Source organism: Hyaena hyaena, unplaced genomic scaffold (genome assembly GCF_003009895.1).
Source record: "Hyaena hyaena isolate Hyena2069 unplaced genomic scaffold, ASM300989v1 scaffold_88, whole genome shotgun sequence".
Classification (NCBI taxonomy): domain Eukaryota; kingdom Metazoa; phylum Chordata; class Mammalia; order Carnivora; family Hyaenidae; genus Hyaena; species Hyaena hyaena.
Window position 1 is genome coordinate 1,585,845 of NW_024080720.1, and position 24,239 is coordinate 1,610,083.

The window sequence follows — 24,239 nt, forward strand, 5'->3', positions numbered from 1 at the left end:
AACAGAAACCCCACTTGCAGGGAAAGCGGAGGGGAAAAGCCTGGAAAACGTGGCTAAGAGTGGACGGAACAGGATCTAAGTTGACTGCCGAGAAATTCTCTTGGCAGATTGCATCTGTCAGAAAAGACTTGCGGTGTGTTTGCTCAGTGCCAGACACTAAGCTAGGCACGAGGGGGTCAGTGAGATAGGAATACTGCCCTCCAGAGGGCCAGGTGGGAGGAAGCGATAAGGCGCAGGTGGCCGTATTCTAAATAAGGCAGAGCAAGATAAGAGACGTGTAGAGGCTGAGGTGTGGAGGGCTCCTGCTTCAGGCACCCAGGGGAAAGGTCCTTCAAACCAGTGATTTGTGGGTTAAACCCCACCCAGCCCCTACACAGCTGGGCAGCCTGGGGGCTGCATGAGGAGAAAGCAGCCCTTGGGCAGCTGCAGTGGCCAAAAAACCAAATATCCTGGAGAAAGGGGCTGGGACCTTAGAATGCAGACTGTCCAGCCTGCACAGGGAAAGAGAAAGGCGGCCTCTGAGGGCATATGGGCTGGTGTTTCCCCAGAGTCTGGCCTGTCCCTGGAGGCCAGGGAGCGTGAGGTCACCCACTTTTCTTCTCTGCTCCTCCAGCTTGCCTGGCCCTCCAAGTCCCATCCTCGCCATGGCTCCCGGAGAGAAGATCAAAGCCAAAATCAAGAAGAATCTGCCCGTGACGGGGCCCCAGGCGCCTACCATCAAAGAGCTGATGCGGTGGTACTGCCTCAACACCAACACCCATGGCTGCCGCCGCATCGTGGTGTCCCGCGGCCGCCTGCGGCGCCTGCTCTGGGTTCTCTTCACGCTGACGGCCGTGGCCCTTATTTTCTGGCAATGTGCCCTCCTCATCTCCTCCTTCTACACCGTCTCTGTCTCCATCAAGGTCCACTTCCAGAAGCTGGATTTTCCTGCCGTCACCATCTGCAACATCAACCCTTACAAGTAAGAGCCAGGAGCAGGGATATGGAGTGGCCCCCCTCCCCCTCCAGAGTCCGGGGCCCCACTCAAAGACCGACACACGCCAGCCCATAGGGAGGATTTTTAGAAATCTGAATTTGCTGCCAACATTGGTAAACTCCCTCCCCCAGGTTCTAAATCTGTCCCAAGTTGTCAATCTATCAGCTGCTTCTGAGGCTGGAGGAGCTCAGGCCATGCAGGGGCGGGAGTTGGCAAGGGTCAGTTTCACCGGGGAGGTGGGGCCTGGAATGTGTTCACACCACCTCCCACCCCAGGCACGTGTGAATGCACACACGCACACATGCACACATGCACAGACAGCCTAGCTTAGCCATTCCCCCCCTCCCCAGCCCTCTAAACTCACACCCTTGCTGTCCCCGAAACATGAGCTGGAGGCTGACTCAGACGTGACACCCAGGTGACTTCCAGAAGCATCTCAGCTGCCCCAAACCCTCAGCTGAGTGAACCCAGCCCCACTAATTGAGATCACTGGGCTCTGGGCAGGATCAGCCCTCGGTACTGCCCTATTGTCTGCTACAGGGCCTGTTCTAAATGGGTCACTGGAGTTGTGCTCAGGATTATTGAAAACTGATCTGTGAGGCAGGTCAGAATCTGGCAGAATTCGTCTGAGCAGGTGTGGGCGTGGGGAGAAGGGAGGAGCAGGGGAGGAAGAGTGTCAAAGGAAACTGGTCAAAATCAAAATCAGGCCTAAGCCTCATTCTCCACCTCAGAGTCTTTTTTGTCCCCCCCCCCTTTCTTCCATCTATCACTTGTGCCATAATCATTTACTCAGTGTCTACAAGCTGGCATGCACTGTGCTAGAGTCTGGGGCATAGAACTGAACAGCCCAACACAGAACTGGTCCTAGTAGAGTTGAGTTATAGTGGAGGAGTGAAATATTAGCAAATATAATCACACTAATAAAATTAATAGTGACTGTTTACACACACATGATAAACTCACCGAATCTTTCTGGTGATCTCATTTTACAGATGAGAAAACTGAGACACAAAAGATGGGAACGGGACCTGAGGTAGTTTGACTCTGGAGTTTATACACTCAATCATGATGCTGTGTCGTCTATGCGGGGAGCAAGGGGCAGAGAGAGGAGAGAGGAGGGCAGTTGGGAGAGAAGCCACGACTACTTGGTATTATGGAGATTTGAAGATGAGACTGTGCTTCATGTGGTCAATTCATGTATCAATCTTCTGCGTTCCTGGGGGTTATCGAGGAGGCAGTCATAACGTTTCTGTCCCAGGACTGACTGCAGGGGAAGCAGTGTGCAGGGGCAACTGTGCTGGGTAGAGATGGAGCTGGTCCCCTGGACCCACTTCCAGTTAGCAGTTATTGTCTTCACTGTAATTTTCCTCACCGTGGCTGGTTTATGGGAGGTACCTGACAGTCACCACTCCAGAAATGCTGGTTGGGGCAAACTTACCAACACACCCCAAGAGCAGGCAGATGGTGGTGTCAGAAATGAAGCCATGAGAAGTCATACAAGGGTCACATGGGAGCCTGTCACCATTTATTCAAACTGATAATCACTTTGGATGGGGCAAATCATGAAAGGAGGTGGGGGAGAAGTGGGCCCGAGGCTGACACACACTAATGGAAAGCAGAGGGAAGAAGTATGAGCTCTCTGTCAGGGGAGCTTCCCCTCTCCCTGACTCCTCTTTCCCCATTTGGCAGGTACAGTGCAGTGCGGGACCTTCTAGCCGACTTGGAACAGGAGACCAGAATGGCCTTGAAGAACCTGTATGGCTTTCCAGAGAATAAGTCTCGAAAACGCCGAGAGGCAGAGTCTTGGACCTCGGCTTGGGAGGGCACACGTCCCAAATTCCTCAAACTGGTCCCACTGCTGGCTTTCAGTCAGGATGAGACCAACAAGGCCAGGGACTTCCTCACAGGGCGGAAGAGGAAAGTCAGTGGGAGCATCATTCACAAGGCATCAGATGTCATGCATGTCCACGAGTCCAAGGAGGTGGTGGGATTCCGACTGGTGAGATGCGTGTCCTCACAGCTGGGGTCACGGATGGGCTAGAGATGGTGGGTCCAGGATGGTTTCTCCTTAGCCACTGTCCCTATGGTCCCACTCAAAGAAATACACCCAGTTAAGGGTGAAGATTCTGCAAGCAACTAAAACTGATTCAGGCAATATATTAAGCAGAAAAAAACAAACAAACCAAAAAACAAAAAGCCTTGCCTTAGAAAGGAACCAGAAGCTCATGGAGACCTGTCAAAGGACAGAAATTAGGGAAGGTCAGGGATCTAGGTGGCAAGAAATGGTGAAAAGTCATTTCAGATATGGCTGCTAGATTCAATAGGCTTTTACTATTTTCAGGCTTTTTGTTAATCCATCCAGAAGGACAAATTCAGATCCCATCTTGGGACTATCTGATGGGCCACGTTTGGATCGGGTCACCTAACAAAGGGTGAGGCGTCATGATGGACAGTCTCATCAGACTCTATCCAACAGGGGAAAAGACGTTCCACCAAACCAAAATTAGGGTACAGACACCAGAAGGAAGAAAATAGATAATAAGCAGCAGAAACACCCAATGTTCTCTGCAGTACTTGCCTTTGTGAGGTGCTGTGGTCTGACTTTTCATCTCTCCTTCTTCATCCCATTTAAGGGGCTCTAAAGAAGGAGCCAGTCACCAAAATTGAATTCCAATAGTGTCCTGGGTTAAGGCAATCAATCACCTTACCTCTCCATGCCCCAGACATCGCTGTAGGATGAGACATCTCTTCTATACATTATACTTGGCTTGCCAATTGTGAGACCTTGGAGCGCCAGTTACAAATCCTGAAGAAATGGCCCTGTCCCTTAATCATGGAGACTCTTCAAAGTCTTCCTGGGTCTTTTATGAGATACTCTCTTGGCTATCCTTGAGAGCAAAATCTATCCTTCAATGTCTGTCCTTTTGAGAGAGATTCCAAACCCTGTGTGATAAAAACATCTGGAACATGGACTCTGTGCTGACAGCTCAGAGCCTGGAGCCTGTTTCAGATTCTCTATCTCCCTCTCTCTCTGACCCTCCCCTGCTCACGCTATCTCTCTCTCTCTCTCTCTCTCCCTCTCTCTCTCTCTCAGAAATAAATAAAAACATTAAAAATTAAAAAAAAAACACCTGGAGCGTACTATAATCTCCCTCTAAGGCTCACGTTATTACATATTTTCCCAACTAAGGATGGCATTTTGGTCAACATTTGGTGGGTGAAATAATGGAGATGTCATGTCTTGCTCAAGATTCCGCTGAAATATACTGAAGTCTGGATGAGCATCCAGATTTCTAGACTGCTGATCCAGTAGAAAATGGCTAGAGGTGGGTAGGAAGTCAGTAGCAATAATAAACCAAAGCCTGGATATCTGGAGACCCTATAGAAGCTGATTTTTCTTCTTACCTGGTAAGCAGTCACAGGGAGCCATGACAGTGGGACTCTGTGTCCTCTCAGCCCCTTCCTGGCCCCTGAGGCTGATCTCTCTCAACCCTTGGAAGTAAGCGGAAGCCTATCCTTGCTTCATGTGTCCCTCCTGTTCTTCTGAGTGTGTGGTCTAGAGTCTCATGTCCTCATCCTTACTGTGCTTCTCAAGGCCAGTGTTAGTGCCAGTGGCTTCAGCCTACTGTCTCCTCTTATTCACAGTGTTCAAATGACACATCCAAATGTGCCGTCTACACCTTCAGCTCGGGGGTCAATGCCATCCAGGAGTGGTATAAGCTGCACTACATGAACATCATGGCACAGGTCCCTCTGGAGAAGAAAATCAACATGAGCTACTCTGCTGAGGAGCTGCTGGTCACCTGCTTCTTTGATGGCGTGTCCTGTGATGCCAGGTCAGGAAAGGAAGCTGCCCTCTTAGCTCTGAAGACCAGTGGCTCTGAGCCCCTAGCCCCTACCCTGCACCTGCAGCTCGGCTACGGGGCTTGGGAGTGAAAGATGCTCTTCTCATTGACCCTGCCCTTTGGAAAACAACTTACATGGGATCTAGGCTCTAGAGTCACTGAGGAAGATAGAGATGGCATAGAGTCAAAATATCTTTGAACTCATTAAGTTACTCATAAAAACAGAGTGGTTGATGGTATATGTATAGCCTTGTATGCTACCAGCATGCACACCAATGATTGAGAACTACTGATCAAGCACAGAGGAAGAAATGAGGGAAGGGAAGGTGGGAAAGAAAGAGGAAGAAAGATCTTATATACAGATGGGTGAGCTCTCAAACGTTTCTGTCTTTAAGATAACACTCAGATCCCTGGCGGTGACTGAGCAGTGATGGGACATTCTAGAGTGTTCCTGCCTATCCAAAAGCCTTACTGGATACAAAAGCCTTCGTTTTTTTAAACACTAAGCCTTTCTATATGTTAGTAGATATATTGGTCTTTATGAAACTGAGTGATTGGAATCATATCTGCCTGAGGTTGGGTTCTAAAGTCAGTGTAAGGACACATCTGATGTGTCCTTGGGGTCCCTCCATGGAGGGTTCCTTCTCTGGGGATCATTTCCTGGTGTTGGAATGAAAAATGTCAACTGTTGGCTGAGAAATTCACGAGTAGAGGAATCTGGGGCAGACATAGGGCACAGGGAGAGCCACATCAGGATGGAGACAGAGCTGGGAGGATTAAGATGGGGAGCAAAGCAGAGAATAGTCCTACATCAACGTGTGTCACCCTGGGTGAGGGGCTCTGTTTGTGGTTTATCAGACGGAAGGTGGAGAAATTAAGTCATGTCTATTAACCAGTGTCCACAAAAGAGAGTTGACCCCACAAGCCCTTCCCATCCAGCCTTTAGCTCAGATGCATGAGGGGAGTTCCCACCAAAGCTCTTTCTGACCCATATTCTTCTTCATAGAAACTTCACGCTTTTCCACCACCCAATGTATGGGAATTGCTACACATTCAACAACAGAGAAAATGAGACTATCCTCAGCACCTCCATGGGGGGCAGTGAGTACGGTAAGGAAATCTGCATGAACAGTGAGCATCCTGACAGGAGAACAGTGGGGTGCCTGAGCATTCCAGAAATGTGGGGTCCCTCCACCTGGCCAGAAACCAGGACTCCCCTTCCCCTTTTGCTGTGCTGTTTCTATCAGCTTCCATGTTGGCTCTTCCTTTTTTTTGGTGTCTGTTTTCCTTTTTAATGTCTCCTCTTTACTTTTGAGAGAACAACAGTGATGTCACTGGGGTTTCTTCTCCTGGAAAACCACTCTGGCTCAGGCTTGCAGCTGGAATGAGTAATGCAGGGCAGGCAGCTTTCAGATGGTCTTGAACCCAGATATGCTGACCAGGAGATTAGGGAGGCAAACATACCTTTATCTTGGTTAAGATAACAGATTCTGGAGCCAAAATTCACGGCTCTGCCACTCACTGTGTGACCCTGTGCAAGTTATTACACTTCATATACACAGTGGGAATCATGACAGTGTCTCTGCTATAGGATTATTGAGAGGACTTTATATATGCAAAGTGCTTAGAATAAATCCTGGCACATGCTGTATTAGTCTGCTCAGGCTGCATAACAAAATAACGCAGACAGAGTAGCCTAAACAACAGACATTTATTTAGTTTCCATTCTGGAATCCAGGGTCAAGATGCTGGCAAACTTGGTTTCTGGTGAGATCTCTCTCCCTGGCTTGCAGTTGGCTGCCTTCCTGTTGTGTCTTCGCCTGATCTTTCCTCTGTGGCAAAGAAAGAGAAAGTGAGAGAGAGAGAGAGACACAGAAAGAGAGAGAGAGAGACAGAAAGAGAGAGAGAGAGAGACAGAGAGAGAGAGAGAGAGAGAGAGGTCTGGTATCTCCTCCTCTTATAAGGACACCAGCCCTATGGGATTGGGGCCCTCCTTATGACTTCATTTAACCTTTATTACCTCCCTAAAGGTCCTATCTCCAATACTGTCACATTATAGAATAGGATTTCAACATATGGATTAGGAGGGGAACACAATTCAGCACTTAACACACATGAAACACACAATAAATATTAGTTGTGTGTTGTCATTACTACTATTGGTACCATTACTACTCCCACCACCACTACCACCAATAGTACTGTTACAACCTCCAGTACTATTACCACTGCTCTTACTGTGGTGACTTTTGTAGGCAAGGCAGGAAACAGATGGGCCTGGGAAAGTCCTAAACAAATTAAACTTAAGTTGATATACAAATATCCTCCCACAAAGAAAGGCAGGAAAACCCCATATGGACTCCTAGACTTTGCTACTGTGTAGTCTGTATTCTTACCAAGTCTGTAAGAAACCGTAATCCAGGGCACATACTTTAGTGGAAAGAAGTAGTCTGGGAACGGGCAGCAAAGAGTTGCAGAGTTCAGGCTCTGCTGCATATGTGCTGTGTGACCTTGAACAAATCACTCGGCTGCCCTGGGCTTCCATCCCTTCATTTACAAATGGAAGAAGTCAGAATGACCTCTCAAAGTTTTCTTCTGTCAATCCATGTAGGCCAGGAGCTCATTTGCTCTGCCATTCACCAAACTTTTATTGAGTGCCTGTTGTATGCTGGGTTCTCTTCCAGGTGTCAGAGACCCTAAGGTGAACAGACACCTTCTCTGCTTCCAGGAAGTTTGAATAATAGTGGGGAGACAGACAACAAATGAATGAACAAGCACATAGACATTATCTGATTATAAATCCGAATGAGGACTATGAGGAAAATAAAATAGTGAAGGGTAAGGGGGTGCTGGGGCCAGAATGGGAGTTTTATTTCAAATAAGGGGCCAGAAAGTCATCCATGGGAAGAGTTCGTTAGAGGTGAGATCTGTATAAGGTCCGCCGAAGAGCATTCAGGGCAATAGCAAGTACAATAAACCCCGTGAAGGAAATGAATTTGATGTGCTCTAGAAGCAGAAAGAAGTCCAGTGTGCTTGGAGCTTCTTGAGAGAGCAGGGAGGGGGATGAGGAGGGAAACACAGGCAGGGCTGCATCATCATAGACATGACAGCCACAGTGAAGTTTACGGATTTTATTCTGTGACATGTCCCATGTATCCAGTGAGATGTTGCTGAAGAGTTTTAGACAAGGGAGTGACCTGATCTGATTTACAATTTTAAAAGATCTCTCTGCCTGCTGGGTGCAGAATTGCTTGCCAGTGTAGGAGGTGAAGTATGGAGAGGAGTTAGAATGGGGATCAGACACTCTATTACTGATTTTCTCTAAGGGCTTAAGCAGCCACAGCACGGCATGTCCATTTGGGTGCTCTGAAAAACCCCCCATCTCAAAGGATCATGTCAAGATGCATGTTTTTGGACTGAGGGGCGCCTGGGTGGCTTAGTCGGTTAAGTGTCCAACTTTCGCTTAGGTCATGATCTCGCGGTTCATGGGTTCAGGCCCTGCGTCGGGCTCTGTGCTGACTGGCAGCTCAGAGCCTGGAGCCTGTTTCAGTCTGTGACTCCCTCTCTCTCTGACCCTCCCCTGCTCACGCTGTCTCTCTCTCTCTCCTGAAAATAAATAAAAACATTAAAAAAAATTTAAAAAAAAGATGCATGTTTTTGGACTGAGTAGCAGTTCCTTTATTGCTCAGCAGGACTGCAGCAGTGACACTGTTTTGGGGGGACACAGCAGTGAGCAAGTCAGGCACCCCCACCTCCCTTCTCCATGAAGCTTCCAGTCTAGCCCTATCTACCTTTCACTTTGTTGGAAATACCTGCATCTTGGTTTTGAGACTCCCAAAGCAGCGGGAGAAGTAGGCTACCAACAGGGAGTGTTGAACGAGCCTTTGACCACAGCAGCCTCTTCTCCTCTCAGGGCTGCAGGTGATCTTGTACATCAATGAAGAGGAGTACAATCCCTTCCTGGTGTCCTCCACTGGGGCGAAGGTGATTGTGCATCGGCAGGATGAGTACCCCTTCATCGAGGACGTGGGAACGGAGATTGAGACGGCAATGGCCACCTCCATAGGCATGCATCTGGTAAGAGAATATTCCGGTTTCTGTAGAGGAATCAAAGGAGAACATCTTTCTTTCTTTCTTTTTTTTTTGCCTCAGAGAAAACCAATAAGGTGCGGCTTGTGAAACAACATGTTAGTTTCAAAAGGAAGCATCGTCTTGTATTTTCTAATAGTTCCTGCAATGATCATTCCAGTAGTTATACTAAAGGCTGTCTTTGTATCTTCTGTGTAGATGAAGGAGGACATAGGATGCCATTTTCAGGAAGAGTTGAAGGAACTTCTTTATGGCAAAAACAGACATTAGCATTTATTTATCGGAACTGTGTGGGAAGCAAAGCATCAGACACTAACTATGTTTGTCATTAGTATAAATAGAGCAGATTAACACCTTTCTTTCTGGGTCACTTAAAGGTCTATGAGACATGTAAACCACTCCTTAAGGACTAATGGGAAATCACTAGGCCATCAAAGCTCTAGTTAACCAATATTTAGCCATCAGTTTCACTTTATTTACCAACAACCCCCCTTTCCCTCAAGTCTTTGACCCTCTCTGACCTCACTGGGTGCCAAGAACACTCAAACTTGTCAACAGAAGCACATCTGGGCTGCAGACTCCAATGCCAAGTAAACCATGCCCAATGGGAGCAGAAGGGCAAGGCAAGGAGTGTGCTCCAATGCCCCCAGCCACTCCACTACTTATGCAGTTTTCTTGTTTGCAGGGCTGGGGTCTTTCTATGCCAGTAAGCTCTCCACCTTTTGTCTTCATTCCTTGTAAATCTGTCCTCCAGAGTAGTGGTATCCAAACCTGATTGATCATCAGACTCAAATTCACTGACTCAGAATCTCTGAAAGATAAGCCCAAGACCTCTGTGTTTACCAAACTCCAGTGATTATTCCAAGAGGCACCAAACTCAGGAACCTCAGCTTTAGGAAGCTGAGTAGTTCAACACGAGAGGAGAAGAAAAGTGTGTCTTCCTAAGTGAGAGTGAAGCTAGAATGACAAAAGCTTTAACACAGCCATAAATGATGGCTTCATCCTGGGTTATCAAGTGATATAGTGGGCACTGGGGCTTGTATATTCATCCATCACTTGTCCATTCAACAAGCATTTTCTGCATGCCTTGACGTGCTGGACACTGGGGCCACATCAGAGTGGAAGGCGATGTCGCTATCCTGTTAGAGCTTAGAGTCCAGCAGAGAGGATCAATAACAAACAAAAAATTGGACAAATGATTAATTATAATCATCATCAGTACTAACAAGGAGAAATGCGGGATGCATGAGAACATATCATGGGGATGGCTTACCTAGGGCTTTGGTTTAATGGGCGGACATGGGGAGTTCAAGGGGTGATTTCTTGGGGAAGCAATATTTAAGTTGAGACAGCCGAGATGATGAACTGGCATGGTGATACTCCAGATGAAATCTGTGGCTTTAGTGCCCCATAAAAGGGAAAATCCTGGGGAAAAAAAAAAAACTGAAAAAACAAAACAAAAAACCCAAAACCTATCAGGATGATTTCCTGGAACCTGAGTGCTCTCAAGAGCCATGTTGTTTAGGGGCTTTGTTCCAACGGGAGAAGTTTGTTCCAACATGAGAAGGGTTGAGTACCAACTCAAACTGTGTGCATACTGATCGCCTCTCCCCTATCCCCAAAAAAATTTCGAGCCCAACCTACAAAACTGTGGCTTGAAAAGACTTGAGGGTATTCCTTAAGAGTCTGGGTCATTGATTCCTTTATTTACTGGGATTGCAAAACCCCCTAATCAGAACAGTGGACATTTTCACCTAAAATTTCCCAAGCAGTTTTATCTGCACCCTGAATAAGAACTTGGGATTTGCATTACATGTGATCCTTTAAACCATGTTTATTACCTATCCTTTTGCCTTCTCCTTCCCTTCTGTCCCTCACAGTGTCTGCAGACTTGGAGGAGAGGATGGAGAGCTTGGAAAAGTACAAAATCTAAAGAATTCTGCCCTCTGATTTTCTATACATGTGTGTATATATATATACACACACACACACACACACACACACACATATATATATAAATGTATATATATATTCTTTTTAAAGTTTATTTATATATGTTGAGAGAGAGAGAGAGAGAGAGCACAAGCAGGGGAGGGGCAGAGAGGGAGAGAGAATCCCAAGTGGACTCCACACTGCCAGCACGGAGCCCGATGCAGGGCTTGAACTCACAAACCGTGACCTGAGCTGAAATCAAGAATTGGACATTTAACCAACTGAGCCACCCAGGCACCCTTGCTTTCTGATTTTCTTCTCTGAGCTTAGAAATACCCACTATCTCGTTAAACCAATGTTTTCTTTAACAATGGTGAGCAAACAAAGACATGGGTGGGTTTTTTGCTACACGTAATTTGAGATGTATAAAATCAAAGCCACAGAGCAGGGTCAGTCAGCTCTCTTGCTGATTTATGAGCATTTGGAACAATAAAAAGTGATCTTACGGATTATTAGGAGGTCAGCAGGGGGTCACTAAGAATAAGTCCAAACAGACTAGACTTCCTTTCTTACTTGTTTACTTATCTTGTTGAATAGGCATGTTAAGCTGGTAGACTCAGTCAGTTGGTTAGGCAGTTGGTTAAAAAGTTTACCATCATTCATGGAAGGGCTGTGTGTCCAAAGCACTGGAAATTCAGAGTTGAATACAACAAAGTATCTACCTTCAAAAGATCTTACCTTTAAGACAACACAGCTTTGTAATACAGTTCCCAGCTCTGTGGGAACAAAGACATTCTCTGTCTTGTTATCAGGCCCAGTTCTTAAAACATAGATACCCAGTAAATAATGGTAGGTGGATAGACGGATGGATGGATGAATGTACAGATGAATGGGAGCCCAGATAGCAGCTGTTGATGAAGACTTCCTAGTGGATGGATTCTTGAAGGACAAATGTCAGGCAAATAGTTTCTGGAAGGGCAAAGCAATTACAAAGGGATCACAGGAAGGATTTTAAGCTGAGTAGTGAAACTTTTTGAGAAGTCTCTTTGGCTAGTGTAATCAAGATACTGAAAGGAACACATTTACAGTAATTCCAGAAAGAAATGATGAGGACCTTAACTGAGACATTGGCTGTGGGGATGAGCATAAGTAAATGGATTTGAGATACTACAGCATTGGAAGCAACAGGACTTGACAACCAAGGGCAGTAAGGAAAGTACAGGGGAAGTTAGATTGATATTTAGGGTTTGGCTTGGGCATTGGGCTAGAGAGAGGTGCCAGGCTAAGAAATAAGGAATGCAAGAGGAGGGATAAGCTAGTGGGTGAAGATGACCACTTCAGTTTGGGACACACCCAAGTTTGTGCCTTTGGGAAATCAAGGTGAAAGTCTCCATAGATGCTATGAACCTAGAGCTCAGAAGAAAAACTGCAGTGGGGGGCGAGGTGGGTATCTAGTGTAATTCCAGCCTTGGAAATAAATACCATCACCCAAAAAGTAACAAAATGTAAATGTTTAAGGGCTAGCAGAACAAAAATGGAGAAATAGAGGCAGTGAATGAGGAATGGAGGCCAGAAAGAATTGGTGTCAGATACATCGAAGAAGAGAGTTTCAAGGAAGGTGTGAACCAAACCACCAAATACAGTTGAGAGGTCAATCAACATAAAGGGCAAAAGGTGCTCTCTAGGTTTGGCAACCAAGAGATCATGGGTATTCTTTGCCAAAGCAGTTTTCATCAGAAGGAGTGGAACAGAAACCAAAGTACAATGAGCTAGATCATGAATGGGAGATGAGGAAGTGGACAAGGGTAGACAACTTACCTGGGGTGGCGTGAAGCCAGGTCCTGGAGAGAGGGGAGACTTCACTGTCATTGCAAACCCTACTGTGCATTTTTATCATAAAACACATGCACACTTCTTTTCACAAGCATATGTGTAACAGCGATTAAGTGCCCAGCTTTGTGGGGAGCCTGGGTGGCTCAGTTCATTAAGTGTTCAACTCTTGATTTCAGTTCAGGTCATGATCTCATGGTTCGTAAGTTTAAGTCCCATGTCAGACTCTGTGCTGACATTGTGGAGCCTGCTTGGGATTATGTCTCTCTCTCCCTCTTTCTCTGCCCCTACCCTGCCATACGTGTGTCTCTCTCTCAAAAATAAATAAAAACTAAAACAAAACAAAACAAAAAACTGTCCAGCTTTGCACTTTAGTTGCCTAGTCTCAATGTTTCAGTTACTTCATCTGTGAAATGAGGATGATAATAATAATATTACTTTATAGGCCAGTGAGAATTCAACAAGTTGATTCATGTGAAATACTTGAAACAGTGCTTCATATGTAGGAAGTGCTCTAAAAATGTCAGCTATTACTGTACTTTTTTTTTTTTAAGAAAAAAGGTATGAAGGGAAGGAAACATAAGTTTGGAGCAAAAAGAGACGTTAGAATGGTTTTTCTTGTTTTTAGTGACACTTTCCTTCTTTATGAGATGTTGATCTCTTCCATCTGTATAGAAAGAGTACTCATTACTTGCCACTTGTGTTGGAAATATCTTTCCTGGTTTGTGCTTGCCTTTTAATTCTCTTTATCTACTGTTTCACATGCAAACACAACAAATGTTTACATAGTCAAAATCTTTGTTTTCTTCATTGGTCATTATGTTTATTGAGGATTTTCCCTCTTTGAGATCAGATACTGAGCTGAGTTACCTTCTAGTTATTTTATTATTTCATTTGATGCTTTAACCCACTAGAATGTTTTTTCTGTAGGATGTAAGTAGAGATAGAATTCACTACTTCCTCCAAAGAGATAACGGTAGTCCTAACTTCATATATTGAGTAATTATTTTTTTCTCCATTGATTAAAAGTATAAACTTGCTACACAAAAATAAATTTTAGAATCTATTACAGTATAAAAACTGAACAAAAGCAAAAAGAAAGTTAAACCATACTTAATTCCATGTAGGGTATCATACTGCCACTTGGGCTTTTCTCTGGCACAGTTCATACCTTTAAAGAGATGAGCTGAGGGCTCCTGTGCAGATGCCTGCCTCCCCCAGGATTCTAAGAAAGAAGCATAAAAGGTCTGGTTTGATAAAAATGGGCCGTTGCCCACACATATATTCACGTACACTTAATCATGCCTACATGCCAACCTGGGCTCTGTGGACAGCTCAGCAGGACCCAGAGTCTTGAAGAAACATCAGCCCAGAAAGCCTCCTACTTCAGGAAGCTCAGGGGGTGGCATTGAGTTGAGGTGCCCTTGAGGGAAGCCACTGTTAGCATCTATGTACCCCAGGGCCTGCCCACCCACCCCCGACATGTCCTAGAGGCTCTGAATCTGTTAGCCACCCAAGTTATTTGGAGGAATGAAGTGAGTCTGTTTCTTTTGTACTGACACAGAAAGATGCCCACTCTTTGTTGTTAGTGAGAAGGGGAGATTGCAGGGCACAGGGAATGTGTGAGTGTATGTCTGCCTGTCTGCCTGTCTGTCTGTATACCTGAGCTCAGCTCTGCTCCTCTCCTAGAGAAGAGAGGAGACCAGCCCATCACTTTCCCCTCTGTGCTTCTGTTGTTTAAATGTTTTAAAATGGGCACTGTTAATTGCCCTTGAGGTACCTGTAGCTAATTGAGGGAGACTAATGGTCAGCAAGCAGATGGGTTACAATACAAAGAGTTTATTGCTACTGTGTTTTCTACCTATGTCAAACTTCTTGATTCTTCCCTCCTCCACCCCCAGTTATCTTTCTATCTGACTACTCTTAAAAGAGAAAAGATTTTTTTACCCTCTCACAAATTTGCGATCCATTTCCCCTTTTCTCCCGCTCCCAGTAAACGAACAAACAAACAAGAAACCTGGCTATAAGCTGGTTGCAATTTATATTCAATTATCATTTCCCCTTGGGAGACATTATCTTTTTTTTTTAATGGGCTTGTCTGGATTGTTTATTTGCAGTGATAAATATTAAGCTAGAGCCAAACTTAGTAAGGCACAAGAAGACATAATTTAATGAAGTTTTTGAACCGAGAGTTATAATTCTCTTACCTCCTCGGACCAGGGTATCATTCTACTCTCTTGGGCATTCCTTGGCTCTCTCTAAGAAAGTCAGTTTTTCCAAGTCAACTTCTGGGACTAGAAGACAAGAAGGTAGGAAATGGGTCCCTCACTGGGAGGAGAATCCCGTGTAGCACACAGTCCTTGCTTGTCTCCCTCCACCCCCAACCTCCTGCGCCCTCCCAGTGGATTCTCCAATGGCTCACTACCATTTTGAAAACCAAATCCAAATCCCGATTTCCCAGCATGGCATAGGAGGCTGCCATGGGTTGACCTTGGCCGCTCTCTCTGGTTTCATCTTTCTTGTGCTGCATTCCAGCCACCTTGCCCTTGCCCTACCCCCTCCCAAAAGACTTACTGCTTCTTCTGCCTTATCCCCCCTCTCCCACTTCGTAGCAAATCCAGCTCTTTCTTGCCATTCCTTGTTGAGCCAACAGGTCCCTTTCTTGAGGACATCTTCCCCAATCACTCTTGGAAAGACTGTACCCTTCCTTCCCAAGCCCTCCAGTCTCTCTTCCCAGTTTCACTGATCACTAGCCACAATTGTCCAAAGTTATATTAAGCATTTATTCCTTTTGACCATCTGTCTACCCCACTAGGAAGTAAGTTCTGTGAGGGCAGGGAGTACGTCTACTTTGATCATTGTTGAGCCGCAGGGCCTAGAATAGTCCCAGGCACCTAGTGGATGCTCAATAAGTATTTACTAAATGAATGACTACATGCTCGCTCAGCCCCCAGGGGTGCCCCTGTCTGGGTCCTGGGGCAGGGTAGGGCTGAATGTGTGCTATTGTGATTGCAGACGGAGTCCTTCAAGCTGAGCGAACCCTACAGCCAGTGCACAGAGGATGGAAGTGACGTGCCAATCAGTAATATCTACAATGCTGCATACTCCCTCCAGGTATGGGCGGGAGAGGGCACTCAGCCCTGGGTTGTGGCCGGACACAGGAGACAGTTATATATATCTAGGGTGTGTCTCAGACCAGAAACTCTAGTGATAATTCCTGGGGTTCATCCAAAGATCTCAAGAACAAATGATGCCAGCTGGATCTAGTTCTCTTCAGTCCGTCTGTAACCAGAGCTGAATTGATTGCTTGAGATTTGCATGGAACACAATGTACAGATGAGACAGGCCTGCTTCCTAAATAAGCCTTGGCAGGTGAGGGGCAGGAGAGACACGGTCTGGGAGAGGCATTGGCTGAGGGGGTAAGAAACCTGGCCTATGGGCCCACTCATGCCCCTCACTCGCTGATGCCCTTGGGCAAGTGATACCATCCTCAGCAATCACAGGGGGAGGTTGGATTGGATCTGGGGTGCTTAACTGGCAGCTCCCAGGCCCCTTCCAGGCTGCACACCTAGATTTTCCAGCCTGGATGGTGTTTAGAAGTCAGGGAATTTCATCAGAAAACCTGGATTCTCAGCTTCTCATGAAAAACAAGATCTGGCTGCATTGGGCCCATATTCCTGCTGTGTAAGCAGTGGGTAGAGTTGCCCCATTAAAGAAGATGTGTGTTCTCATTCCCCCATGGTCCCCACCAGCCCCTACTGTATTACATGTATCAATGGTTCCCATGAGAATTTGAGTTTTCAACCCTCTAGTGCGATCATCTGTTCTGCCTTCTTACGTTCTGAAAGTCTGCCATTCCTCCTACTGGGATGCTCAGAGTTCATGAAAATCAATCCAGTAGAATAAAAAGAGAAGGTGTTCCTGCATACTGGGTCCTCTAGCTTACATCAGAGCTGAGCTGAGAGGTGGTAGGGATGCTAAGTGAAAAGATACTATTAGAAAATGTCTGCTTATAGTAGAAATACAGTCAAACTGAATTTAAGACAGAAAAAGAAAAGAATTGTAAGGAAAGGAAAGGAAAGGAAAAGAAAGGAAAGTTCAGCTCATTGGAAAGACACTCTTGGATAATATTTAGGGAGACGCTACCATGTGCTAGCACTTTACATATATCAATTCATTTCCTGCTCACAACAACCTCGTGAAGTTGGTATTGTTTTACTTATTTTAACAGTGAAGAAAACAGAGCATCAGAGAAGTTAAGGAACTTGCCTGTGGTCACACAGCTGGGACATGGCGAATGTGGGATTTGAGCTGGAGTAGCCTACCTTCAGAGCCTTTGCCATGAGCTTTTATGCTATAAGCTTTGTGGATATTGTGGTAGCTTAGGATCCCCAAGTATCCTCAAAAGTGGAGGGATGGGGCCTGAGAACAGAAAAGTTGGGTACTGTGTTTCTCTCTGTTTCTCGGCATCCCCTACTCACATGATTGGAAAGGGGCCATCCCCAGCCGCAGCTCCAGCTCAGCCTGTTGCCCCATCTCAGTTCACCAGAATTCTCAATAACTGCTCTACCCTGGTGCCTTTGGAGTCAGGCCGGCCCTGGCCCAGTCTGCTGTGACACAAGGGGCACATTAATGCAGTCTGCCAAGGCTGTGGGAAGCTGACCCTCTGGATGAGGGAAATGTAGGGAGGGAGCTCTCTGGCATCCACATGCAAGGAGATTAGAATCCCTGGGTTTCGTCTTTCAGATCTGCCTTCACTCGTGCTTCCAAACAAAGATGGTGGAGAAATGTGGGTGTGCCCAGTATAACCAGCCGCGACCTCCAGCAGCCAACTACTGCAACTACCAGCAGCACCCCAACTGGAGTGAGTGAGACCCACCCCGGGGGGCGGAGTCGGCCCAGCCCCAGCCCCAGCCCCAGCCTGTGCTTTGGCCTTTTGTGGGAGGGAGATATTAAGCAAGAATTTTACTCCTGTCCCCAAGCCTGGCTTGAATTCTACTTTCCGATTAGGACCAAATGCTGTACCCCAGCCTGTGCTAAGAGGTTGGCCATCTCTATCAACTCCAAGAAACAGGAACTATTTCACAGAACAGATAACTGAGGCTCAGAATGGTTAAGCAACTTCTCCAAGGTCACACAGCCCTAGGGTAACAGAGCTAGAGTCAAAGCAAGGGCTGCTGACCCCCCCAACATAAACCCTTAACCTCCACAGTATTCTGTCTCTCAACATAACAAGGCAGCATTTGTTTCCAGAGAAACAGTGTTTGTAGAAAATGGGAGCAGAGGGGCGCCTGGGTGGCTCTGTCGGTTAAGCGTCCGATTTTGGCTTAGGTCAGGATCTCAGGGTTCATGGGTTCGAAACCCATGTCAGGGTCTGTGCTGACAGCTCAGAGCCTGGAGCCTGCTTCAGATTCTGTGTCTCCCTCTCTCTCTGCCCCTCCCCTGCTCGCACTCTGTCTCTCTCAAAAATAAATAAACGTTTAAAAAAAATTAGCAAATGGGAACAGAAATCATGAAAAGGAATCCTGCAGAGGCACCATTGGTGACTCTCAGGAAGGGTGCTGTGGCCCCGCAACTCACACTGCCCTCTGCCCTTTCCGTCAGTGTATTGCTACTACCAGCTGCATCAGGCTTTTGTCCGGGAGGAGCTGGGCTGCCAGTCGGTGTGCCGGGAAGCCTGCAGGTGAGTGGGCTGGAAGGATGGAACCCGAGGGGCTGGGCCAGGCCGGGCCAGCCATACTCATTCCGTGCCCTTCTCCCCTTAGCTTTAAAGAGTGGACACTGACCACCAGTCTGGCACAGTGGCCTTCCGCGGTTTCCGAGGTAAGTTATTCTTCCCTGTCTTTCCCCTCACATCCTCATCCTGGACCCCAATGTCCTGCCCTCTGGCCTCAGGGGAGATGCACAGGGGAGGCCAGGTCAGGGGGCTGAGGCTGAGAGGGGAGGCACATGGGCTGGCTCTGGCCTCTCTGGGCCTCCCCAGGTCACTCCTTTCTCCATCACAGAAATGGTTGCTGCCCGTTCTCACTTGGGACCAAGGCCAGCAAATAAAGAAAAAACTCAACAAGTAAGCAGACCCCTGCCCTGTTTCCTCTGCCTCCACTGGACCCAGGTCTCAGCCTCCTTACTTGCTTCCTCACTGCCAAACCTTCTTTTTTTCATCTACTCATTCCTTTATTGAACAAATATTGATCAAGCTTGTGTCAGGAGCCAGGCCCCACTCTAGTCCTGGGGCTTTCAAATATTTTGACTGTGACCCACGTTATGAAAATAGTTTTCCATTGTGGCCCATTGAATAGATAAATGAGATAAAAGTCTCATGTAACAGCACTTCCTTATGGTGTACAAAGCATTTGGGCTGATTTTCAGATTGTGTAAACTGGTATAGCCAAACCAACTGTTTACATCCATTCTAACAATCATGGCGCCATTCTCAGTGATTAGTGCCCATATCAATTGACAGTGGGTTTGAACATCTCTGTGGCTGCAATGTGATATTTCCTATTCTGTTTCCCTTTATCAAAAGTTTTTGGTCATGGCCTAGGAAATTTATTTCATGGCTTCCTGACGTATCTTGACCTCCTTGGAATAATAGTCCACTGAGCTGCTTCTAATCCCACTTAAACTTTCCACATCAAAATTCACTTCCAAGGGAGCTTCAGCAAAAATCAGCCAGGCCAGAGTTCAGGGACCTCAGGGGATGGAGATGAAGGTGGGAGAAGATGGGGGAATTACCACGTGACCTCACATCTTTCTGGGCCCTTACCATCTCCACAGTGGAGGTTAGTCAAGCCTCCAACATTTATTGCATATCCACTAGATACCAGGTGCTCTATGTGGTGCTGGGGGTACCATGATGACTGAACAGACATGATCCCTGCCCCCAAGGTGCTGATAGTCTAGTCATAAAGGTAGACTTTGACCGAGCAATTGCAAACTCTTAAAGCAAGCATTGCAAGCCAGTGACCCCTACACCAAATCTAGCCCTGCAAAAGCAACCCATTACTTCCAGCTTACCTTGAAAGATCAGAAGTTTTGGAAATAATAAACCTCCATGCTTGTGTCGCACTAAAGAGCTAAGTCATAGTTGCCCCTTTGGAATAAGCGTGGACTTGCCAACTTGCCACAGTTTCATGCAGCGGCTAACAGCACGGACTTTGAAGCCAGATTTCTCTAGGTCTGAATACTGGATCTGCCATTTGTGAGCAGTGTGGTCTTGGGCAGGTTACTTAACCAATCCATGTCTTAGTTTCCACATCTGTAAAATGGGGATGATTAAAACATAGCGACATAGGGTTGTCGTGAGCATTCAGCAAGTTAATTCACATAAGGCACCTGGAACGGTGCTTGGCAACACAGGAAGTGTCCAATAAATGCTGGCTGTTATTATGGTCATTATCATTATTACGTTATGCCCAGCCTACCTCATTCATTCACATTACCTGCATGTCTCTTGTGCATATTTGAGATTGCAATCAAAGAATTGCAATATCAGAGCTTAATGAAGAACAGTGTGCTATGGGAATATATGGCTGGGTGGACTAACTTGGTCTGGTTGGGAAATAATTTTTGAGTGAATGAAAGGTCTAACCAACCAGGCCCAGGCTGGAGATGTGCTCTAGGGTGCAGAAGGAGCCTCAGGAGCCAGGTTCTAAGATTACCCTGGAGCTCAGAGCCTAGGCTGTGCTGGAGGCTAGGAAGGAGGGAGACAGCTGTGCTGAAGGGCTGGTCATCTGGTAGACACAAAGGCACCTGACTCACCTGGGCCCTGCCTGTTGCAATTTCTGCAGGACGGATTTGGCTAAACTCTTGATATTCTACAAAGACCTGAACCAGAGATCCATCATGGAGAGCCCTGCCAACAGCGTGAGTGGCTTCCTTCTGGGACCTGCCCAGGGTCTGCAAATGTGCCCATCTGCCTCGCCTCAGGGAACAGAGTTAAATGCTAGGGATCCAGCTGAGCTAGCAGGGCCACCATAGGCCAGCCAGGACTTGGTTCAGATAAGGCAGAGGAAGAGGGGGGACAGGAAGCCTGCCCACTTCCTCTTCCAAATCCATTCAGGGCCAGGACTTGCCAGGGGCTCTCTTGGGAATTGGGGTCCCTAGTTGGACGGAGGGGCCCTCTTAATGGTATAGCTTGACTTCCCTTGCAGATCGAAATGCTTCTGTCCAACTTCGGTGGCCAGTTGGGCCTGTGGATGAGCTGCTCTGTTGTCTGCGTCATTGAGATCATCGAGGTCTTCTTCATTGACTCCTTCTCCATCATTGCCCGCCACCAGTGGCAGAAAGCCAAGGAATGGTGGGCCCGGAGGCATGCTCCTCCCGACCCTCAGGGCCAGGACAACCCAGGCCTTGATATAGATGATGACCTGCCCACTTTCACCTCGGCACTGCGCCTGCCTCCAGCCCCAGGGACCGAGGTGCCTGGCACACCGCCTCCCAGATACAACACCTTGCGTTTGGAGAGGGCCTTCTCTAACCAGCTCACGGACACCCAGATGCCAGCAGAGTCCTGAGGCGGGAAGGGGAAGAGAGGTATAGCTAGGACCCCCAGCCACGGTCTGAGAACTCAGACCCTGTCTCCTGCACACAGAGGGGACCCTGGGTACCCCCTCTGACTGGGCTTTTCAGAGACATTGACTAAAAATCTGCTTTGAACAACAACACGGGGCCTGGATGCGTGCAGGGGACCCCTTGGGCCCTGCCCAGCAACCCTGAGGCATCCAGGATGAGAAAGATCCGGGAGCCCAAACCCCTCACACATCTGCTACGGAGAGAGATGGAAGCCGAAGAAATGGCGCCCGCCTGGACGAAGGCCAGAAGTGAAGGCTGACGGAGCTTTCACTAGGTCTTGAGAGAGACAGACTCCTCCGAAGCCCAGGGTTTCACCTGCTACCCCAGCCTGGGCTGGGGCCCAAGGACGCGTCCTTAGGTATCAAGGCCAGATAGCCACTGCCTAGTGCCAAAGCCAGGAGGAAGCACTGGCCCTGGAGCTGGTGCTGTTTGTGAATAAACTGTTCTTAGTCGTTGACATTGGGCCAAGGTCTTCTCTGTGCCCTCAGGCAGGGAGCTGGCCCAAGGTCCTTGGAGTGTAGTAGGGAGAGTGCAATGGGATGAGGAGGTCTGGAGGTGTGACTGGAGCGGGGGGGGGGGGGGGGGGGGGGGGGGGGGGGGGGGGGGGGGGGGGGGGGGGGGGGGGGGGGGGGGGGGGGGGGGGGGGGGGGGGGGGGGGCTGTGTTCTGGGCAGCCAAGCCAGTGCCCTGGCCCCCTTACCTAAGCACAGAAAGGCTCCTTCAAGGGCCTTGCTGGATGAACACCCCTGTCTAGTGGTGGCCCAAGGTGTAAAGGATCATCTGATAACTCACCTCAGCTTCTCTCCCTCCCAGGCAGACCCCCTCTCCCCACATGGCCTGCCCCCCGCCCCCACCCAGTAAGCTGGTCACACCTGTCAATGTGATAATACCTAACATGTATTAAGCACACAGTAGATGTCCAATGTTAGCTCAGCAACAGTGTGCTGTTCTAAGCACTTAGAGATGAGCAGCTGTAACCCACAGGCCAAATCCTGTTTGTGTTCATGACCTAGGAATGTTTTTTATTTCACTTTTAAAGGATTAAAAATATCAGAAGAAGACTGTTTTGTGACTCATGAAAATGATAGAAGATTCCATTTTCAGTGTCCATAAATAAAGTTTTATTGGAACACAGCCACGCCCATGTATTTGCATATTGTCTGTGCCAGCCACCAGCCAGCTGGAGTTGAGTAGTTGCAACAGAGATCCTAGGTTTGCAAAGTGTAAAATATTTATCCTCTGGCCCTTCACAGAGAAAAATCTGCCATCCCTGGAGTAGCACATTAAGGAGGTCTGATTATCCCATTGTATGGATGAAGAAACTGAGGCAAAGAAAGGCTAAGTGACTCACCACAAGTGACACAGCTAGGAAGTTGCCGAGCTGGGATTTGAACCCTGGCTGTTGGACTCCAAAGCCTGTGCACTTTATCACTCCACCATTTTGCATCCAATCAGCATCTGTGCCTTATCTTTTAATGTTTATTTATTTTTGAGAGAGAGAGAGAGAGAAAGGCAGAGCATGAATGGGTGAGGGACAGAGAGGGAGACACAGAATCTGAAACAGGCTCCAGGCTCTGAGCTGTCAGCACAGAGCCCAATGCAACCCTCGAAATCACAAACCGTGAGATCATGACCTGAGACAAAGTCAGATGCTTAACTGCTTAACTGACTGAGCCACCCAGGTGCTCCAGCGTTTGTGCCTTTTAAAGGTGAGTCTCATGTCCGTTCAGGTAGAAAGAGGGAAGGCTCAATATCTGGCTCTAGTGCAGAAGTAGGTCTTTCATCCATGAGCGCAGAGAGGCGTGCATTTCAGGACTGCTTCTCGCACCAAGACAGTTGCTAGTGGAGGTGAGAGAGCAGGGGCTGTGGGCCCCCTCCCTGGGCCCTAGCGGACTCCTGGTCTCACCTGACTCCAGGCCAGTGGCTGCAGCAGCCCTCTCTGCCCCATTCAGTGGTTGCACTGGACCTCTCTGGGCCGGGTGCTGTAAAGAGGCACGGCAGCCAGCAGGGAGGAGGTCACTGTGACCCCAGGCCGGCTGGAGCTCCCCTGAGGTGTGCGTTCTGAAGCCAGGGCTGATGCAGACAAGCATCGGGTTACAGAGGGTGCAAGCCTGGCTCCTGTCCATGCTGGGCTGGGGTGGCCGCAGCCAGCGCTGACAGGTACCTTGTGGCGCACGGCTGCCCAGGCGTTGCCCAGACAGAGCTTCCTCCTCCTCCTCCAAGGCAGGAGGGGTGCGGACCATGTCCTCAGATGCATAGAATTGACCGGCCTCAGCATGATGTCACAGGCAGGAAGACTCCCAGCAAAACTGGAGTTGCTGCTGGCTTTGCCAAAGGTGAAGACAAGAGCATCTGGAGTCAGCAGCCACCCATTTCTCCCCTCTCCCCGCAGCCCCCTCCCTCCACAGCACAGCTCGCACACTATGGCTCCATGCGTCTCCTTCCTGCCTAGCGCCCAACCTCAGGGCTTGTGTGCCTGCGATGCCAAGTGCTGCCTTCTCTCTTCCCTGCTCACCCTCTCGGGCAAGGTACAAATGTCACCACCTCTGTGAAGTCTTCCCACACCCTCCCTTTCCCACCCCCTGGAAGTTGGAGCTCCCTCCGTTATAGAATTTTCATCCCCTGATATCATTTTTATCCATTTGTCTCTCTCACTAAACAGTGAACTCTCCAAAGGCAGGATGTCTTATCTCCTTGTCGGTGGATGGGGATGGGACTGAGTACAGTGATGGCATTTAGGAAAAGTGTATGGAGCCAATAAAAACAATAACAATCATAATAGTGGCTAATATTTATCGAGCACCTATTCTTTGCCAGGAATTCTGCTAAGCACTTCATGTGCAGTGTAGGTAATCTTGCCAATAAGAAAACTGAGGCGCAGAATTCTCCTGCTGGCCCCACCACTAGTAACTGAGAGGCCGGGGCCCGCCCCCAGAGCTTTCATGCTTATCGTGCTTATCACTGGGTGCACTGCCTTTCGGGTGGAAGCTTTAC

At 47.8% G+C, this 24,239-nt stretch overlaps 1 protein-coding gene across 1 annotated transcript; it reads left to right on the forward strand.

Moving 5' to 3' along the window:
- The first annotated feature begins 619 nt into the window (after positions 1-619).
- SCNN1G (sodium channel epithelial 1 subunit gamma) lies at positions 620-21,188 on the forward strand. The gene is made up of 12 exons (XM_039234459.1): positions 620-961; positions 2,666-2,975; positions 4,622-4,812; positions 5,828-5,931; positions 8,735-8,898; positions 15,688-15,786; positions 17,419-17,536; positions 18,277-18,355; positions 18,438-18,495; positions 18,678-18,739; positions 20,463-20,538; positions 20,826-21,188. Exons 1-12 carry the CDS (start codon positions 645-647, stop codon positions 21,186-21,188), a joined length of 1,941 nt encoding a protein of 646 aa, XP_039090390.1. The 5' UTR covers positions 620-644.
- Positions 21,189-24,239: the final 3,051 nt, after the last annotated feature.

Coding starts and splice junctions, on each gene's coding strand:
- SCNN1G (XM_039234459.1), top strand. CDS start 645: ATGGCTCCCGGAGAGAAGATCAAAGCCAAAATCAAGAAGAATCTGCCC. Junction 5,932..8,734: donor CATGGGGGGCAGTGAGTACG/GTAAGGAAATCT, acceptor TTCTCCTCTCAG/GGCTGCAGGTGATCTTGTAC. Junction 15,787..17,418: donor ATGCTGCATACTCCCTCCAG/GTATGGGCGGGA, acceptor TTCGTCTTTCAG/ATCTGCCTTCACTCGTGCTT.